We start from the raw sequence: 16,030 nt of genomic DNA, 5'->3' as shown, positions 1-16,030 counted from the left end.
GGGCATTATTCGACACGTGGCAGTCCAGTCAGCATGGGGCGTTATTGCAAAAGTGGCGTAGTGGGAATAATGCCTCATAATGCCTCTTCCAATCATTAAACAAACAAAAAAAAAAAAGCAAACTACTATGATTGGCCAGTCAAACCTTATCCACTCCCATTGGCCCATGCAATTCCTTTTCAGCGTTATCATAAAAACGCCAAACTCAACTTTGTGAAATTTTTTTTATAAAAAAACGCCCCATGTAATGGTGGTGGGGGCGTTTCCGGGCGTTTTTTTTTTTCAATTTTTTTTAAAAATAACACCCCACTACGGGTGGTCTTAAAAGTGATTGTCTTCTTGTAAATTTGAAATTCACAAGTTACGAAGGAACTATGTCTGGTTGATCTTATTGTATATGGCCTCGAGTTTCGGCCACTTTGAGGATATTAATATGTGAGAATTTTCCTTGCCAATGCTCATAATTTTCCTCAACTATGAACTATTACAACATTAGCCCCTGTACTTGTTATTTTTATAGCAAAATGCAACATGAACGCGAACATTCAAAGTAATGGTAATCTTTATTAACAACATACGACTACTACATCAAAACTAGCAAGGATAAAACATCAAGTATCCGATAGACGGAAATAAATACTGCTCCATAGAAGAAACCATCCGTACGAAAAGAGTCTATTACCTAGAGAACTAAGTTGACCGGCAATAGAAAAAATGTGCACTACACTGCAAGACAATAAAAAAAAACAGAACAAAAGTCAAGGTTTTGAAGCTATGAATGCTAAAAAACAGATAAAAAGAAGAGTAAACTTCCGTTTTGCTCCCTGTGGTTTGGTCACTTTAACGGTTTTGCTCCAAACCTTTAAAAATAGCCATTTGTCTCCCTGATGTTTCGGTTTTTTTGCCAGTTTGCTCCCCGCCTCTAACTCCATCCAAATTGTTTGTTTTTCCATTTTGCTCCCTGCAGGGAGCAAACTGGCAACAAAACCAAAACATCAGGAAGTAAAATGGCTATTTTTAAAGGTTTGGGGCAAAACCGTTAAAATGACCAAACCACAGGGAACAAAACAGAAGTTTACTCTATAAAAGAAGTTGCATATGTTCATGAAGGTGATAAGTGTACCAGCTAGAAAGAGCACATGAGATATCATTTTATCTCTCCAGAAGTCAGTTATGCTTCATGAGTTGAATCAAGAAGCCTTCATCGCTTGAAAAACGCCCGTTTTTTTAAATATTCTTGAAAGACCGCCCGGATGTTTTTCTGAAAAAAAATGCCCGGTTTTTTAAACTTTTATGTGCTCAAAGGTTCAAGCTGAATTTCCGATCTTTCTGAAGGAAGCGCGAGTTTATCCACATTTACTCCATGTATTCTGTCTCGCCGTAAAAGATCAGTTTCTTCATCTACATCATCACCCAAAACCCAATTACCTAACCCGAAAATTCGCTGTCTTAAATGTCGTTTCCGTCTGTATTCCAAATATAAAACGGTCAAAACACCCGCCAAAATCCAAACTACTAACGCGCGCATTAGCCCCCTAACGTTTTCATCATCGTATCTATCCCCTAAATGCTTCATCCCACTAAAAATAGCAAAAACGCCAACAAAAACCGCAAGTCTTCCACAATACGCGTGTATATATTCCCAAAATATTCGTTGGGGCGATGGTTCTTCACCAACGTCGCCTTTTTTAGGTCTTATGTATGCGTTAATCGGTTGTATGCAACCCAAGATTACAGTCAAGATCCCAATTTTTACATGTAATAAGTTTATATGTAAACCCCGAAGCTCGGCAGCAGCGAAAAGAATCCCTAGAAAAGTAATCGTTAAACCCGACCATTGAGTGTAAACATGAATCTTGAACCAAACATCACCGTCCACATGTTTCATGTAACGTGCAGCCAAGATCCCACACGGAAGAAACATACCCCACGCGAGGAACATCATAAACCCGTGTACTGCCAACACGGGCCGTAAATCCTCCTCAACCTCGGCTGAGCCGTAGATAAGCGAAACTCTAACCGGTTTATTACTTGTTACTGAATGCATATTGCTTTGGGTCAAATGGTCTGAAGACCATTTAGCCCCCATGGCCCAAATAATCGGAAAAGGCGACGTGGGCTCTACGATGTTTTTACATTCGATCTTTTTATCTCCGTCACAGTTTGGATCCAACGGACGGGTGAATTCCATCGTGATGATCCCTCGTTCGGATTTGCATCTTACGTATGTCAAGTGTTCTTTCGTTGGATGCAAACTTTGCGCGTTCATTCCATCGATCCAATACGTTTTAACATGGCCCTTGCCGTTAGCGTCAACCCAACCCACATAAGCGAAACTGTTCACCATTTTTGACCCGAACCCGATTGCTAGATACCCACTTTTCTTTTCACCTCGGGCTGCAATGGATATCGACTTTTTCGAAAGTGTCCAAAAGAACGAAACTTGTTGATCGTCTAAAAGAACACTGTTGTTATACATATCGGTTAGACCTCCATCGACTACCTGAACTTTCCAGCCCATTTTTTGGGTGAAAAAAGACTGATAGTAGACTTGACCCGGAGTATTTCGGTTGGGGGCCCATTCTAACACCTTGGGCTTGGACTTCACCCCGTGGGCCTTAGGCCCACCTGCATAAATCGTCTCAGACCGGTTTCTTGATGTCACATTCCCACCAAGCGGATCAGACGTGATATAAAACGCCACATTATGACCCGCTTGTATCGAAAACTTAACCGGGACCCCTCTTTCGACCCGTAAAAGAGGAGATTCTTTTTTGTTAATATATAAAACCTTTGACGGGTTTGGAGGGTTCGGGTAATGTAAGCCCGGCCCGGAAGTAACAACAAGCGGTTCCATTTCATCGGCAATCACAAGTTCTTGATCTTGCTTATTTTTGTTATCAAGCGGGCCCAAACAATCGTTCACACGCTCGGAAACGTTAATGTGAACATGACCGTAAGTCTTGCCGTGGTTTTCCGGAAGGTAATTAGGTCGAATCGAATCAGGCGGTTTAATAAAACCTAAAGCCCATATACAAGTCATGTTCTTTTTAACATTAATGTTCCAATCATACCTTTTATCAATAGATTTCAACGGTCTTTGATACCGAATAAACGAAACACCATCTTTCCTATGCCCGTAAACCAACATCGTGTTGTTAACCAAATCACGCTCACGACGATCATCCGACTCAACATACATAGTGTCGGGACACACGCCCTCCGCCTTACCATTCTTGTTAGTCATACACTCACTATACTTAGTAATATGATAATCATCCACAAAAGGGTGTCCCTTTTCGGTAAACCCCGTCACCGCCACGTCAGCACCAAGCATATGATCGTTTTCCTTAAACGGGTCGGCCCACCCAAATGCCATATAATCCCGAATATCAATCGCCCCCTCGAGCCCAATATCAATAACATTATTCTCCAACCTCACTGTCCATCTCAACCTATATTTATCCGACAAAACCTTACAGTTATCGAACATCGTAGGCTCCCCGACAACCTTAACAACCGAACTACCGTTAAACTTAACATCCGACGGCGCAGGGGAAGGCGCTGGAGACGTTGGAGAATCCGTCTTCTCCTCCAACACAACATGCCCAAAATCAGATTCCAATGACTTTTTCCAAACAGCAACAACCTTAACATCATCCCATGTAACATTCTTCGATAACTTAACGATAAAGCTCTCGTTTTTATAACTAGTAGCATTCAGTTTCTCATCAGATATGACATACCCATTTGTTAAATTCTTATAAGAATCACCAACAGCACCCCACCAATACACATCAGAACCCCCATTGATCATATCAAAATCTTTAACCTTAAAAGCACAGTCATTTATTACACTAAATGATCCTCTAACCTGATGCTGACACATAACGAATTCACTTGTGAAATTGATCACAGATGTGTTGGTTTTCGGGCAATTCGGTATCGAATGGCGACTGGATACGGATAAACTGAAGATACTGATCATGGGTATGAGGAAATGGAATGAAATTAATGAAAAAGATTGTGCATTTGCCATTAATATGATGAGATATTTGAGATCTGAGGTGGGTTTTTTATGATTTGAAAAGGGTGTTGTTAAAGATTGTAATGGGGGAGAAGGATGGGATTGAGATATGGAAACGACGTCGTACCGTTGTGATCGCCGGAGTTGGGCGGCTCTGGAAGTTGGCCATTGAGAGAAAAAGATGAATTTTTTGAATGGAAGTTTGCAGTTATGTGAATTGTTTTCATTTTTTTTTTTCAGGTGAATTGTTTGTTTTTGACCCCTAAATAAAGTGGTTTGGGTCATTTGGTGAAAAAAAAAGTGAGGCATTGGTGAACAGACTCTGCGAAACCTGGGTTCGATCTTTAAGACAAACGGGTTTTACGGGTAATTTACCGTCGTGCCTACGGGCCGGTGGGTTACTGGGTTTTCCCCGGAATTGGTGATGGACCACTCGGGTTACTCTCGGAGTACTCCGTTTGTCCAGTGGGTGCCCCGAGAGTGTTCGGGATTGATTTGTTGGCCGTTCAAAAAATAAATAAATAAAGTGGTTTGGTTAAGTTGTTACCTTATAATGTTAAAATAGTAATCCGGTGTGGAATCCAGGAACCCGAAACATTTAGGACGTGAAATAGGATTATATTCATTCAAGTATCGAATTAATTAAAAAAAAATCAAGTTTGAGTATGATACTAGGTAATACAATGTCGATAGATTACCTGAAATCAATATCATGTCTGTTTTATCTCATCGAAACCGAAAATCTTAATATAATGTATAATATATTTTATTAAAAACAGTATAATAAAATAATATTTTGAAGTCTTTTGAAACTTGAAAAGTATTAAACTTTTAAATTGTACTTGCGTATTTGATACTTTAAGTCAGCTTTGAGATCATGTTACCAGCAATAAAATTACTATCGAGTAAACTTTAACCATCTAAGATCATAGACTGGAATCATGACACCCGTAGAAAAACTCACAAACTTGATGAGTAATGGGATATCTATGAGACCACGTTTGGGATACAGTTTTACAATAAAGTACGGAACTGATACCGATATACCACAATCCGACTCATAGCCATACTGAAAGGTGGGGAAAATTGTAATCTTTATACATAAGCAATCCCCGCCACTCTATACAGCTTATTACATTCAGTGACGAAGCTTGAGATTTCCGACCAGGGGTGCGGAAGTCACCCGACCTAAATATAACTGATTTAAACCAATATCCGGATATTGGGTTATCCACAGTTATAATGTCAAGAGAAGAAAATGTACCAGTTTTCTTTTCAAGCTCACAAAACTATTCATACAACAATTCAAACCACAAACACAAAAGTAACTTGAAACACAAAGGCTAGACAAAATATATAGAAACCTTTAAACTTGTTATTGAACACTACTTTACAGTAAAGATCATGAAGAACATGACCAAACACAACTAGGATGCAGCAACACTTTAACCCGAAAACATATTCAAACGTCACGTTTTTCGCTTCCTACTTATTTTGCTCATCTGTATCCACCCCTAACCCATACAAAACACCCCCATACTTCTCTATGGATCCACTAAAATAACTCTCTTTCAGTTTCTTGAACGCGTGAAGCGTCAGCAAACTATCCGAACCCGCTTGATGACAAACGCCGAATCTTTTCACTTCCAAGATCTCCGCGAGTTTATTCAACCCTCCATGAAGACTATTACAAAACCTCATCATATGTTTAACATCATAAACCACAGGAAAATAAACCTCCATCAAACCGAAAAACACAGACTGCGATCCGGGCAACTCCTTTCGCGTCAATAACTTAATCAAGTACCCGAAATCATACCCACCATGAAAAGTCACCCAACAAATATTCGGATTCAAAACAACTCCCGACGACATCAAAAGCTCCCCAAACCGAACATTATCCACACCCTTTTCCGCAATCTTGTTAAAATCAATCCCGGACTGTTTCAACAACTCGATTGAATCGTTCGCGAAGATGTCTTGGTTAACGTTAAACTCGCGAAAGTTAAACTGCCAAATGCAGGGCTTTCCGGAACCGGAAGTGGGAAGATTCCCATCCTCATCGGAAAATGTCAAACCCAATTGGATCAACTTCAACATGTTTACATTATCCTTCAATGTATGATAATTATAATCAGTGATGTTCTTGTAGGGTGTCAAATGTTGAAGCACAACACCAGGAAACTCTGTATCCATTGCAATGTATGGATAATCATCAACAATCTCTCTAATTATTGCAAATTCTTGTTCAAGATTATCACTCCACACTTCCCTAATCTCAATAGACATATTATCTCAACTAATTAGTTGATCAACACAAAAACAGGGGAAAACAGGGGAGATCAAGAATCTTGATTGGAATAGATCTTGAAGATTAAAAAGGGAAATTGAAAGTTTTTTCTCAAGATTATTACTCCATACTTCTGTAAGATCAACAGACAGACATTAACTCAACTGATTAGTTGATCAAAAATGATTTCATAACAGAAACAGGGGAAACAGGGGAGATAAAGAATCTTGATTAGAACAGATCTTGAGGGTTAAAAAGGGGAAATTGATGGGTTTTTTTCAAGATTTTCACTCCATAGTTCTCTAATCTCAACAGAAATATTAACTAGGTTGATTATATGAGTAGTTGATCAACACTAGTTTCGAAACAGAAACAGGGGAAAACAGGGGAGATCAAGAATATTGATTAGATTTAGAACAGATCTTGGGGATTAAAAGGGTGAAATTGAATGGGTTTTTTTCAAGATTGTGGTAAGATCTTACCGGAGAACAGATCTTGAAGGTGTGAATGAGTTGGATTGTTTCTGATTTTGGAAGATTGGAAGAAAGGAGCCTTCCAGGTGAAACAGGGGAGAAGTTGAAGGGGGTGAAAATGGAAGGCTCCTGAGATCGATGAGTGGGGATGGTAAAGTATAGAACGTCGAAAACAAAACAAAACTGAACAGAGCTAATTAGGACATCACATCAGTTAAATAGCCCAAAAAACGATGATATAGTATAATAATAAATTAATAAAATTTTAATTTCTTTTTTTTTTAACAGCGACATTCTTGTATTGTATTAGCCCCAAAAACGATGATATAGTATAGTACTAGTATTAAGCCCCTGCGTTGCAGCGGTTGTCATAAAACTATGTTAAGCAGTAGCAATACTATACCATTGTCAGCGACCACCAACACCGGAAAAGCTCGTAAAAACAAAATCAATAAAAACGGGAAAAAATAACGTCGAGCAAAAAGCATACGTAAAATCTTTGAATCACGCACGCTTTTGAATCACGCACGATCGTTGCTGAGAAATTAAACCGAAACGTAAAACATAGAAAAAAATAACTAAGTCCATCCAGGACCCGCGTGTTGTACGAACTTATCAAATGCAGAAAAATAGATGTGACACAACGGGCTAGTCAAACGGGAAAAAATATACGAAAAAATGTTGAACCCCACGCGCACGTTACGGTGCGTTAACTCACAAAGTTTAGAACGAAACGAAAAACTTGGGAAATATGAAAAGTATGGTGGAACAAAATTGAAAATAAAAAAGAGTTTGGATTAAATTGCAAACGATGAAAAACGTTGTGTTAAGATAAAAAAACAAAGGGTCTAAATTGAAAAATTGAATTTATTTATTAATTTAAGATAAAGATAAGGATAAAAATAAGTGATATCTATATATTGGTTTTAATTAATATTAATATTAAAATAAATTTAATTTACTAAACAAATATAAATAAAATTTATGAGGTTAAAGGAGAGGATGCCATGTGTCATTATTTGGAGTCTTTTATTATAAGTTAGATTAGGCTACCGTACTCTCTAAATTGAACAGCTTGTAGTTTTACTCCGGTCAGACTATGTTGTCTTAACCGGGTTCACGCTGCCTTTAGAGTTTGGCTTGGGCCTTCCCCGGAAAACCATACCGCCGACTGCCACTTGTCAGTCGTTGTGGCACCACAAAAGTAGAACTCTCTGGTGTAACACACGATTGAACGAAAACTCAGATGGGCTCGAAATAGAGTTTTGCACCTCTAATTTTAATTCTTGAGTTATTTTAGTGGTTTGAGACTTTTAGTTGTGTGATAATCTAATTTTCAATTAGGTTATTAGATTTTATTATTCCTAACTATTGGCTATTAGCCGTTGTCACCCCCAACTATCACTTAGATGTCCGTCACCCCCAACTTAACACTTGGTGTGTTATGTTACCACGTCGTTAACTGATCACTAACTTTTGATCCTGTTACTACACTTTTTGGGGTGTCATAAGAATCTTGGGAAGGTTTTAGTGATCTTAGGACACCCCCAAAAGTATAGTAACTTTTGATCCTGTTACTACACTTTTTGGGGTGTCATAAGAATCTTGGGAAGAAAGAGGCACCGGTTAATTTTCTTACAGACCCGTCGGAGGGGAGATCCACCCTACGCCCAGCTGACGTGCTAGTTTTTGGTTGGGAGGGCGGGAAACATGCTTGTGTCGATCTCACAGGTGTATCCCCACTAGCCGGGTTCCGGGAAAATGGATTTGTGGCGGGGCAAGCGGTACTGAAAGCAGAGTCAAAGAAGGTGGAAAAGCACGCGAAAGCTTGTGAGGATAATCAACATGCCTTTGTCCCCCTGGCGTTTGACACGTTCGGCTCCTTGGCGCCGGAGGCAGTTCGGTTCTTGTCTAGAGTTCAGCGTGTGGTCTATAGCAACTTTTCGACCCCTCAGGGGCGAGGCTTTGTTTTTAGTAGATTAGGGTTTTCTATTCAAAAAGGGATGGCGGCGCAGTTTGTTGCTCGTCTACCTGCTATCCTTATGTAATTTGCCCTGATGATTGGAATGAAATTGCTTTTATATTAAAAAAAAAATTGGTTAAAGAAATAAGAAATTGTTTAGTTTAAGTTATGTTTAGTTGGTTAGATAGAGGATCCTGTACATTAATCCAGAAGTGTGAAAAGTGTGAGAAGTGTATTATAACACTATATATAACATTATATAATACCATACAAACAACGGGTAACACTATATAACAAATATAACACTATATTTTGTCTGATAGCATGTCTATGATAGATGTATAGTGTTATATATTGTTATACAGTGTTATATATTGTTACATAGTGTTATATGGTGTTATATGGTGTTGCATAATGTTATATGGTGTTTATATGGTGTTATATATAATGTTATAATACAGTTCTCATACTTCTGGATTAATGTACATGATCTCTACCCTAGTTGGTTATACTAGATGAACATTAAATTGGCTGGGTAAAAACGAATCATACATTTAGCTTTTAAGTTATTGGTGAAAAAATGAATAAGTAGGTAGTGTTCGTATAGTTTTTGTATTAAGTTGTATTATTTATGAAGAGAAAACGAATGGTATTATATATATTTGTTAAGAAAATTAAGAAACTCAAATGAATGGACCTTCTTTTGTTATATACTACACCTTTTTGCAAATTGTATTACGTGTAACAACCAGAAGCTGTCATGTGTTACGTGTAACCGCTTTTGCAGACTTTCAGTTTTTTCTGAAAAGTAAAAGTTGTTACATAACACGTGGCAGCCTCTGGTTGTTACAAAAAGATGTAACACGTGACAAGAGGAGGTCCATTTATTTAGCTTTCTTAGTTTTCTTAACTAATATAGGATTTCTTCATATAATTGCCCTATATGCATTTTATATTACGTGTAAGAAATGATGGTAACTTTTTAGAGAAATTCAGGTGAGGTTTTTATCAATGTTTTAAAAATCGATTCAAACCGGCAGGTAGTACCAGTTAAACCGCCCGGTACACTTGGTTGAACCACCTTATACACCCGGTTAAACCGTTTCCGAGCCCAATCCAGTACGGTATAAAAACCGGATTTTAAAACATTAGTTTTTTGGGTGGTGCCCGGTCTTCGGGTGGCCATGTGTTAATGAAGTTTTCCTTTCAAAAAAAAAAAATTGGTTTTTATTTATGGTTCATATGCTTAATATTGTTTAGGATGAAGTATGTGCATGTGAAATTATGGAAATATAAAGTTGATTTCTTTCAGGTTGCATACTTCAAATTTCAAATTAGATACATGGGCATATAATACCATTGCAACTTTTTATATAAATGCAGGCTAAGTTTAGATACATGGGCATATAATACTATTGCAACTTTTTATATGAGTTAAATGCCATTTTAGTCTCTGTGTTTGAGCCGTTTTATCAGTTTAGTCCAAATATTTGAAACGTTGTTATTTTAGTCCAAATAGTTTCAAACATTGTCATTTTAGTCCACTAGGTTAACTCCATCCATTTTTCTGTTATCTAGAAGGGCAATCTCGGTCATTTTATATGGCCGAATTGCCCTTCTAATTAACAGATTTACATATAAAATGACTGAAATGTCCTTCTAGTTAACAGAAAAAATGGATGGAGTTAACCCAGTGGACTAAAATGACAACGTTTGAAACTATTTGAACTAAAATGGCAACGTTTCAAACCTTTGGACTAAACTGACAAAATAACGCAAACCACAGGGACTAAAATGACATTTAACTCTTTTCATATAAATGCAGACTAAGTATTAAGTAGAGTGGGGATGTTTGAATCTCTCTCACTAAACATAATATAGATCCACCCTAATTAAATTAAATATTGTATACAAGTAAATATAGCATAAAAAGAAAATTTGGAATTCATTCACTCAAAATATTGATTGATGACTAGATTATGTATCGTTAGGCCGTAGCTAGCTATAACATAGTTGGGTTTGGGTTTAGGCTTGGGCCTTGGGCTACAATCCATTTGTAAGGCCACTGGCCACATAGTAAAGGGATATACAAGAAGTTGGGTTCAGCCCATTTTCATGGTTAAGTAACTACTAAGACCGTAATCAGTTAATAACCGATTAAGAAGTGACCGATTAGTGGCTTTTTTTAACCATAGGTTTGTAAGTTGTAACGGTTAGATATCTTTTAGAAGGAACCGGTTTTTTTAAACCGATTTACCAGTTAACCAAAAAAACCATAAAAGTAAAAAAAAAATAGAAAAAAACCCTTTTATTAACCGGGAAAAACCAGTTATTATCCGAATCTATTAACGTGAATAACCGAAAAAAAATGAGAAAAAACGGTTATTAATCGAACTGATTAAAGCAAATATAGTAAAATGCAAAATCAAAGTAACATTTTAAAGCACAAAACCATGTAAAAGTCCTAATCTTCCTGACCCCCCGAACTTTTCGCTCAGTAGTGTTATGTATGTACGTTTCATATAAAAATTTTTAGTTATATACGTTTTCAACCCCCCGGTTTTATAAAAAAAAAATTACTTATATAGAATTTTTAGGTTCGGTGACTTCCCCCCCCCCCCCCCCGGTGGAAAATTTTCAAGCTTCGCCACTGTTTGCACCATAAGTTAATTTGCATACATATGCACCTCGCGATTCCTTTGTAGCGATCCTGTTCACCATTGCCTACCACTATAAAAAGTTGATTCTAATGGAAACCCACTGATCCGGAGGACATCAACAACTCGATCGCATCATTCGCAAAGAATCTTCATTAATGTTAAATTCGCGGAAATTGAACTGCCAAATTCAGTGCTTTTCAGTCCCATAATATATCAACTTTAACATGTTAACATATGTAAAATCCCTTAGAACCTTTATTATATTGAACAAGATCAAACAAATTACAATAGGATTGGTAGTCGGCTGTATATGTGTGTATATCATCTTGTATGCTGATGTATGTATAGATGTGTAGTTTACAAAATCTGAATTATATGTATGTTTTGTAAAAAATCTGGTGTATATCATCTCTTGTAGTTTGAAACCATGGACGTCGGACCCGTTGGAACCGGACCCAACCCGTTTAGAATAAAGAGGGGTTTGCCTTGGGCTACATAATAAAGTAGGTGTACAAAGTTGGGCTTCAACCCGTTTAGAAAGCCACATAGTAAAGGACTAAAGGGCCTAAGAGTAAGATATATACCATAAGTTGGGCTTCGGCCCATTTGCATTCTAAATTTTTAGTTGAATGTAAATAATGATAAGTGGTTTGGTTGTATGGTCTAGAATCTTAGATTATTGATTATGGTTGATGCTTTAACTATAACTCCTAAAACCAGCCTTTATAGATTCATTTCATAGGAAGCACAAAATTTTAAACAACTTACATTTTTTAATGTGTTAAGAATATGTTTGTTATGTTAGGGGGGCGGGCAGTTGAACATTCATTATCAACCAATCTTATTGTGATATCTCATTTCTGTCAATTGAACCCTCACAAGATCAAAATAGTTGTGACGGTGTTCTAGTTCATCACTCGAACCCACTCCCGCTTCCCAATAAATTCCCCATACTTCCACCAACAACCAACCACATAGCGACACATATCTTCTTCCACCAACAACATCACGTCCGAGTTCCCCATCACGTAAAATCGCCATCACTTCAAGATGAAAAGGGTTGCGGCGGTGTTCAAGTTCCCAAGGCTCCATCACGGTAGTGCCCATTCCCCCTTAATAAAAATAACTACAATGTAACGCCCTAACACGTTTTAACCTAAGATTTGCAGCGGAAACTACATATAAAAATATTCCTTCAAGATATTCTTTCTTTCATTTAAATACATTAATCTCTTTTTATAAATTAATCCAAAGACTAACATACATGTCTCAATTATGTGACTACGTACACACCCACATACAATCCGTGTCTTGACTCGATCTCCAACCGCGTACACTTCTAGATGAAACATCCAAACATGTATAGCCTGCAGTCACCACATTCAAACACATTATTAGCAACCGGTGACATAATACAAAAATCTTAACACAAGCATAGTAGCGCGTCAACGTATCATGCTTTTTCTTATACTAGCCCCTTTATCCATCCATTCGATTACTCGTATCGGATTGTGGAGTCAACCTTCACTTCCTTTGTTAACATGCCTACACTTCATATTAATTCTCAACAGAAAAACGATTAGTACATTAGCTTCCGTTTATATGAATATATCCTAAAATACACATAACTCATCTTATTCATTCAAACATAAATTTCATTATGTAGGTTCCCTTTCTTACCCAAACCTAATCGAATCTCTTTCTTAACCACTTCCAACCCATTCCATTAATACTTAACTTAGTAATAGCATCGATCCATATCTTCTTACATGGCATTCAACAATTAACATATAACATAAATACATTACCAAACTAAAGGGTAAGTTCGGAGATCACTTACCTTGCGCGTCCGTATTCTCGTTCGCTTACTTGATTGAGTCCTCTTAGCCCGTTAGCCTTCAAAGCTCCCATCCATCTTGACATGATTCCTATACACTCATGTCATTACATTCACATTCTTATTAGCATATATGCTCATACATATGAACAACCATATCAAATTCACATCTAACATACGACCCACTTGAAGCATACTCCACATCATTAATTCATTTAAACAAGCATAAGGTATACTCGACATCATCCCTAGATAATCTTCACATGAATTATATCTATTTACCCATTACTTGCATACAATTTCACTTGTTATTGTCTTTTAGACATTTCATCAAACACTTGGTGTGCGTACTACTTCCTAAGCATAATGTACAAGTATTCTATGTTTTTCTTCCTAGTTATCACTTCCATTCATCAATACAAGTAAGCATCATACAAATTATATACCATACTCAACCTATATACATGTACACATCACATACTACACATTTTCACAATCAATTTCAACCCCTTTCATGAATTAGACATAAACCCACTTAGCTAGGTGTAGTAAATCATCAAAATACTCAATTTATAGCAATTTACTCAAAATCTTCACTTAGGGTTCGTTCCTAAGAAAGCATACATTGTCAATTTGGCCATAACCTAAACAATTCATACATAAATCACTACTTGTGATGTTCATCAAGATTTCTCAACTTCATTAAACATCAAAATTCAACACACCTTATGATCCCCTAGCTTGGGTGATCGTTAATTCATGTTCCTTCTTGAATTTGAGCCTCGATTCATGCTTCAATTGGTTGATATATGATGAACTAGGGTTTGGCTCTCTAGAGCCTTCCCTGATCACGTACAGAACACACACGAAAATGTGTGTGTGTGTTATTTTCATTTAACATAACAACTTTCAAGTTATCCCACTTTGGTCCCTCATGTTTCGTTTAAATCAAATAAGGCTACAACTCTTCGCTTACTACTAACGAGACCAATAATCAACTAGATTAATTATTCCTAGTTAATCCTCATTTTTCAGGTTAACTTTTCTCATTAACGGTACCTTACCCATTTCTTAATAGTAACCGGGTCTAAATTACCAAACCCGTTTTTGGGGTGTTACATACAAAAAGGACTTAAATTTTTATTTTACTTTAGCCTATAAAAATATGTTAAGCGACCTTGTACATTGTTGTTTTGGCTATTGATATTTTAACGCACAAACATTATTTTACTTTAGCCTTTAAAAATATGTTAAGCGGAACTTGTACATTGTTGTCTTAGCTATTGATATTTTAACGCACAAACATAGATTTAACAATAACCATGAATGAGAGTTACACAAACTATGGATATCTTATTATTTTAAAGGTTACTAGCTCCTTGCAACACCGATGACAATTTACACATGTAATGTTGTTTGTTTTATTTTGAATACGAATGTCATTTTAATACAAACCCCGATGGCTTTTGTTCCTAGTAAACATGAACAAGAAAAAGTAAGAATTTAACATGTTTTTAATGATTGGTCATAAGTATAATTAGTTTATATTTTTGTTATTGTTTTTTAATGATCTTATATTTATATTTTTGTTAAATGTGAGAGATAAAATTGTATTATATTTAAACAGCACTATCAAAAAGGTAATGTATTTGATTTTTTTTCTTGTGAGTGGAGTGTGATGCAAATAGTGGAGTTGATCAACTTAATGCCACTCAATCTTTCAATATTTTGTATTTTATAAGTTCAAGGCTTGATAATATTTTATTTTAATAATTTTGTATGCATGTAATCGGTTTTTCTTTTGGGAAAAGAAAAATATTATACACACAGATATAAAGAAATACACACACGTCACACATACCAACAATATAGAAGGGTAAGAATATATCTGAAGACTTGAAGTCAGATTCTCTATAAATTAATTTGATATCGATTTTGTTTTTCCTGCAATTTAAATAAATAAACGAGTAAATTACTTTTTGAGTTCTTGTATTTTAGTGATTTTAATCATTTGAATCCAAAATTTAAAAGTTTAACGTCCTGAGTCCTTAATCGCTTATTTTATAACTTTTGAGTCCAATTTTTAACACTTGTACTTTTGATTGTGGACTCAAATGGTTATAACCACTAAAACACAAGGACTTAAAATGTTATAAAATGAGCGGTTAAGTGATTAAAACCACTAAAACATAGTAACTCAAAAAGTAATTTACTCTAAATAAAATTTTTCATTATATCATGCTTTATCCTCTTTTATTTGATAGAGAATTTTCTATATTTTTCTACAAATATTATTTTTTTATAACTAATTTATAGATTCAGTGCATATGTTTTTGGTTATTATGGAGAAAAAGTAGGTACATATAGCTTCAAGAGAGATGCATGAACCTATAATTTTCAAAGAGAAAAACTCATATACGCATATGTGGAAAAATAATATTTAGCAGCCTCAAATGCGACGATCCAATATATTCCTTTCATGTCACCGGTAAGATTCGTCTCTAATACCATTTTGCTAGTTCATAGTTTGCCACCGTAGAATGTAAGTTATGTAACTAGTGGTTTTATGCTCATCTTCGCGTCTTGTCGTCGCTAAAAGTTTGTCATATCAGCCAATTTTGTTGTAGTAAATTTATATTCCTCTAAAGCTTAACTAACGAGTCTTTTGGTGAATTTTGAGCATGTCTTGTGCATGTTATAACCCACAAAACATATTCCCCAACTCACCTACACTCAACTCCCGTTATCACCATTGCAGGGAAGAAAATTCACAAGCCATA

General features: G+C 36.3%; 2 protein-coding genes and 1 long non-coding RNA gene across 3 annotated transcripts; all 3 read right to left on the bottom strand.

The window, feature by feature from the left end:
* Positions 1-507: 507 nt before the first annotated feature.
* On the bottom strand, positions 508-4,229 carry LOC110891484 (cytochrome b561, DM13 and DOMON domain-containing protein At5g54830). Its single transcript, XM_022139181.2, has 2 exons — positions 1,124-4,229; positions 508-726 (listed from the first exon to the last, which is right to left on the bottom strand). Exon 1 carries the CDS (start codon positions 4,037-4,039, stop codon positions 1,292-1,294), a length of 2,748 nt encoding a protein of 915 aa, XP_021994873.1. The 5' UTR covers positions 4,040-4,229; the 3' UTR covers positions 508-726; positions 1,124-1,291.
* Positions 4,230-5,356: 1,127 nt separating this feature from the next.
* Positions 5,357-6,980, bottom strand: LOC110891485 (probable CCR4-associated factor 1 homolog 10). Its single transcript, XM_022139182.1, has one exon. It carries the CDS (start codon positions 6,314-6,316, stop codon positions 5,513-5,515), a length of 804 nt encoding a protein of 267 aa, XP_021994874.1. The 5' UTR covers positions 6,317-6,980; the 3' UTR covers positions 5,357-5,512.
* Positions 6,981-12,589: 5,609 nt separating this feature from the next.
* LOC110891486 lies at positions 12,590-14,127 on the bottom strand. The gene is made up of 3 exons (XR_002565375.2): positions 13,976-14,127; positions 13,254-13,341; positions 12,590-12,780 (listed from the first exon to the last, which is right to left on the bottom strand). It is a non-coding gene; the product is annotated as an uncharacterized LOC110891486 (long non-coding RNA).
* Between the last annotated feature and the right edge of the window lie 1,903 nt (positions 14,128-16,030).

The sequence above is a fragment of the Helianthus annuus genome, chromosome 11 (assembly GCF_002127325.2).
Source record: "Helianthus annuus cultivar XRQ/B chromosome 11, HanXRQr2.0-SUNRISE, whole genome shotgun sequence".
Taxonomy (NCBI): domain Eukaryota; kingdom Viridiplantae; phylum Streptophyta; class Magnoliopsida; order Asterales; family Asteraceae; genus Helianthus; species Helianthus annuus.
This window is presented reverse-complemented; position numbering and strand designations above follow the sequence as displayed.

Bases quoted from the DNA above. Each gene is read 5' to 3' on its own strand.
- LOC110891484 (XM_022139181.2), bottom strand. From the start codon at position 4,039: ATGGCAAATGCACAATCTTTTTCATTAATTTCATTCCATTTCCTCATA.
- LOC110891485 (XM_022139182.1), bottom strand. From the start codon at position 6,316: ATGTCTATTGAGATTAGGGAAGTGTGGAGTGATAATCTTGAACAAGAA.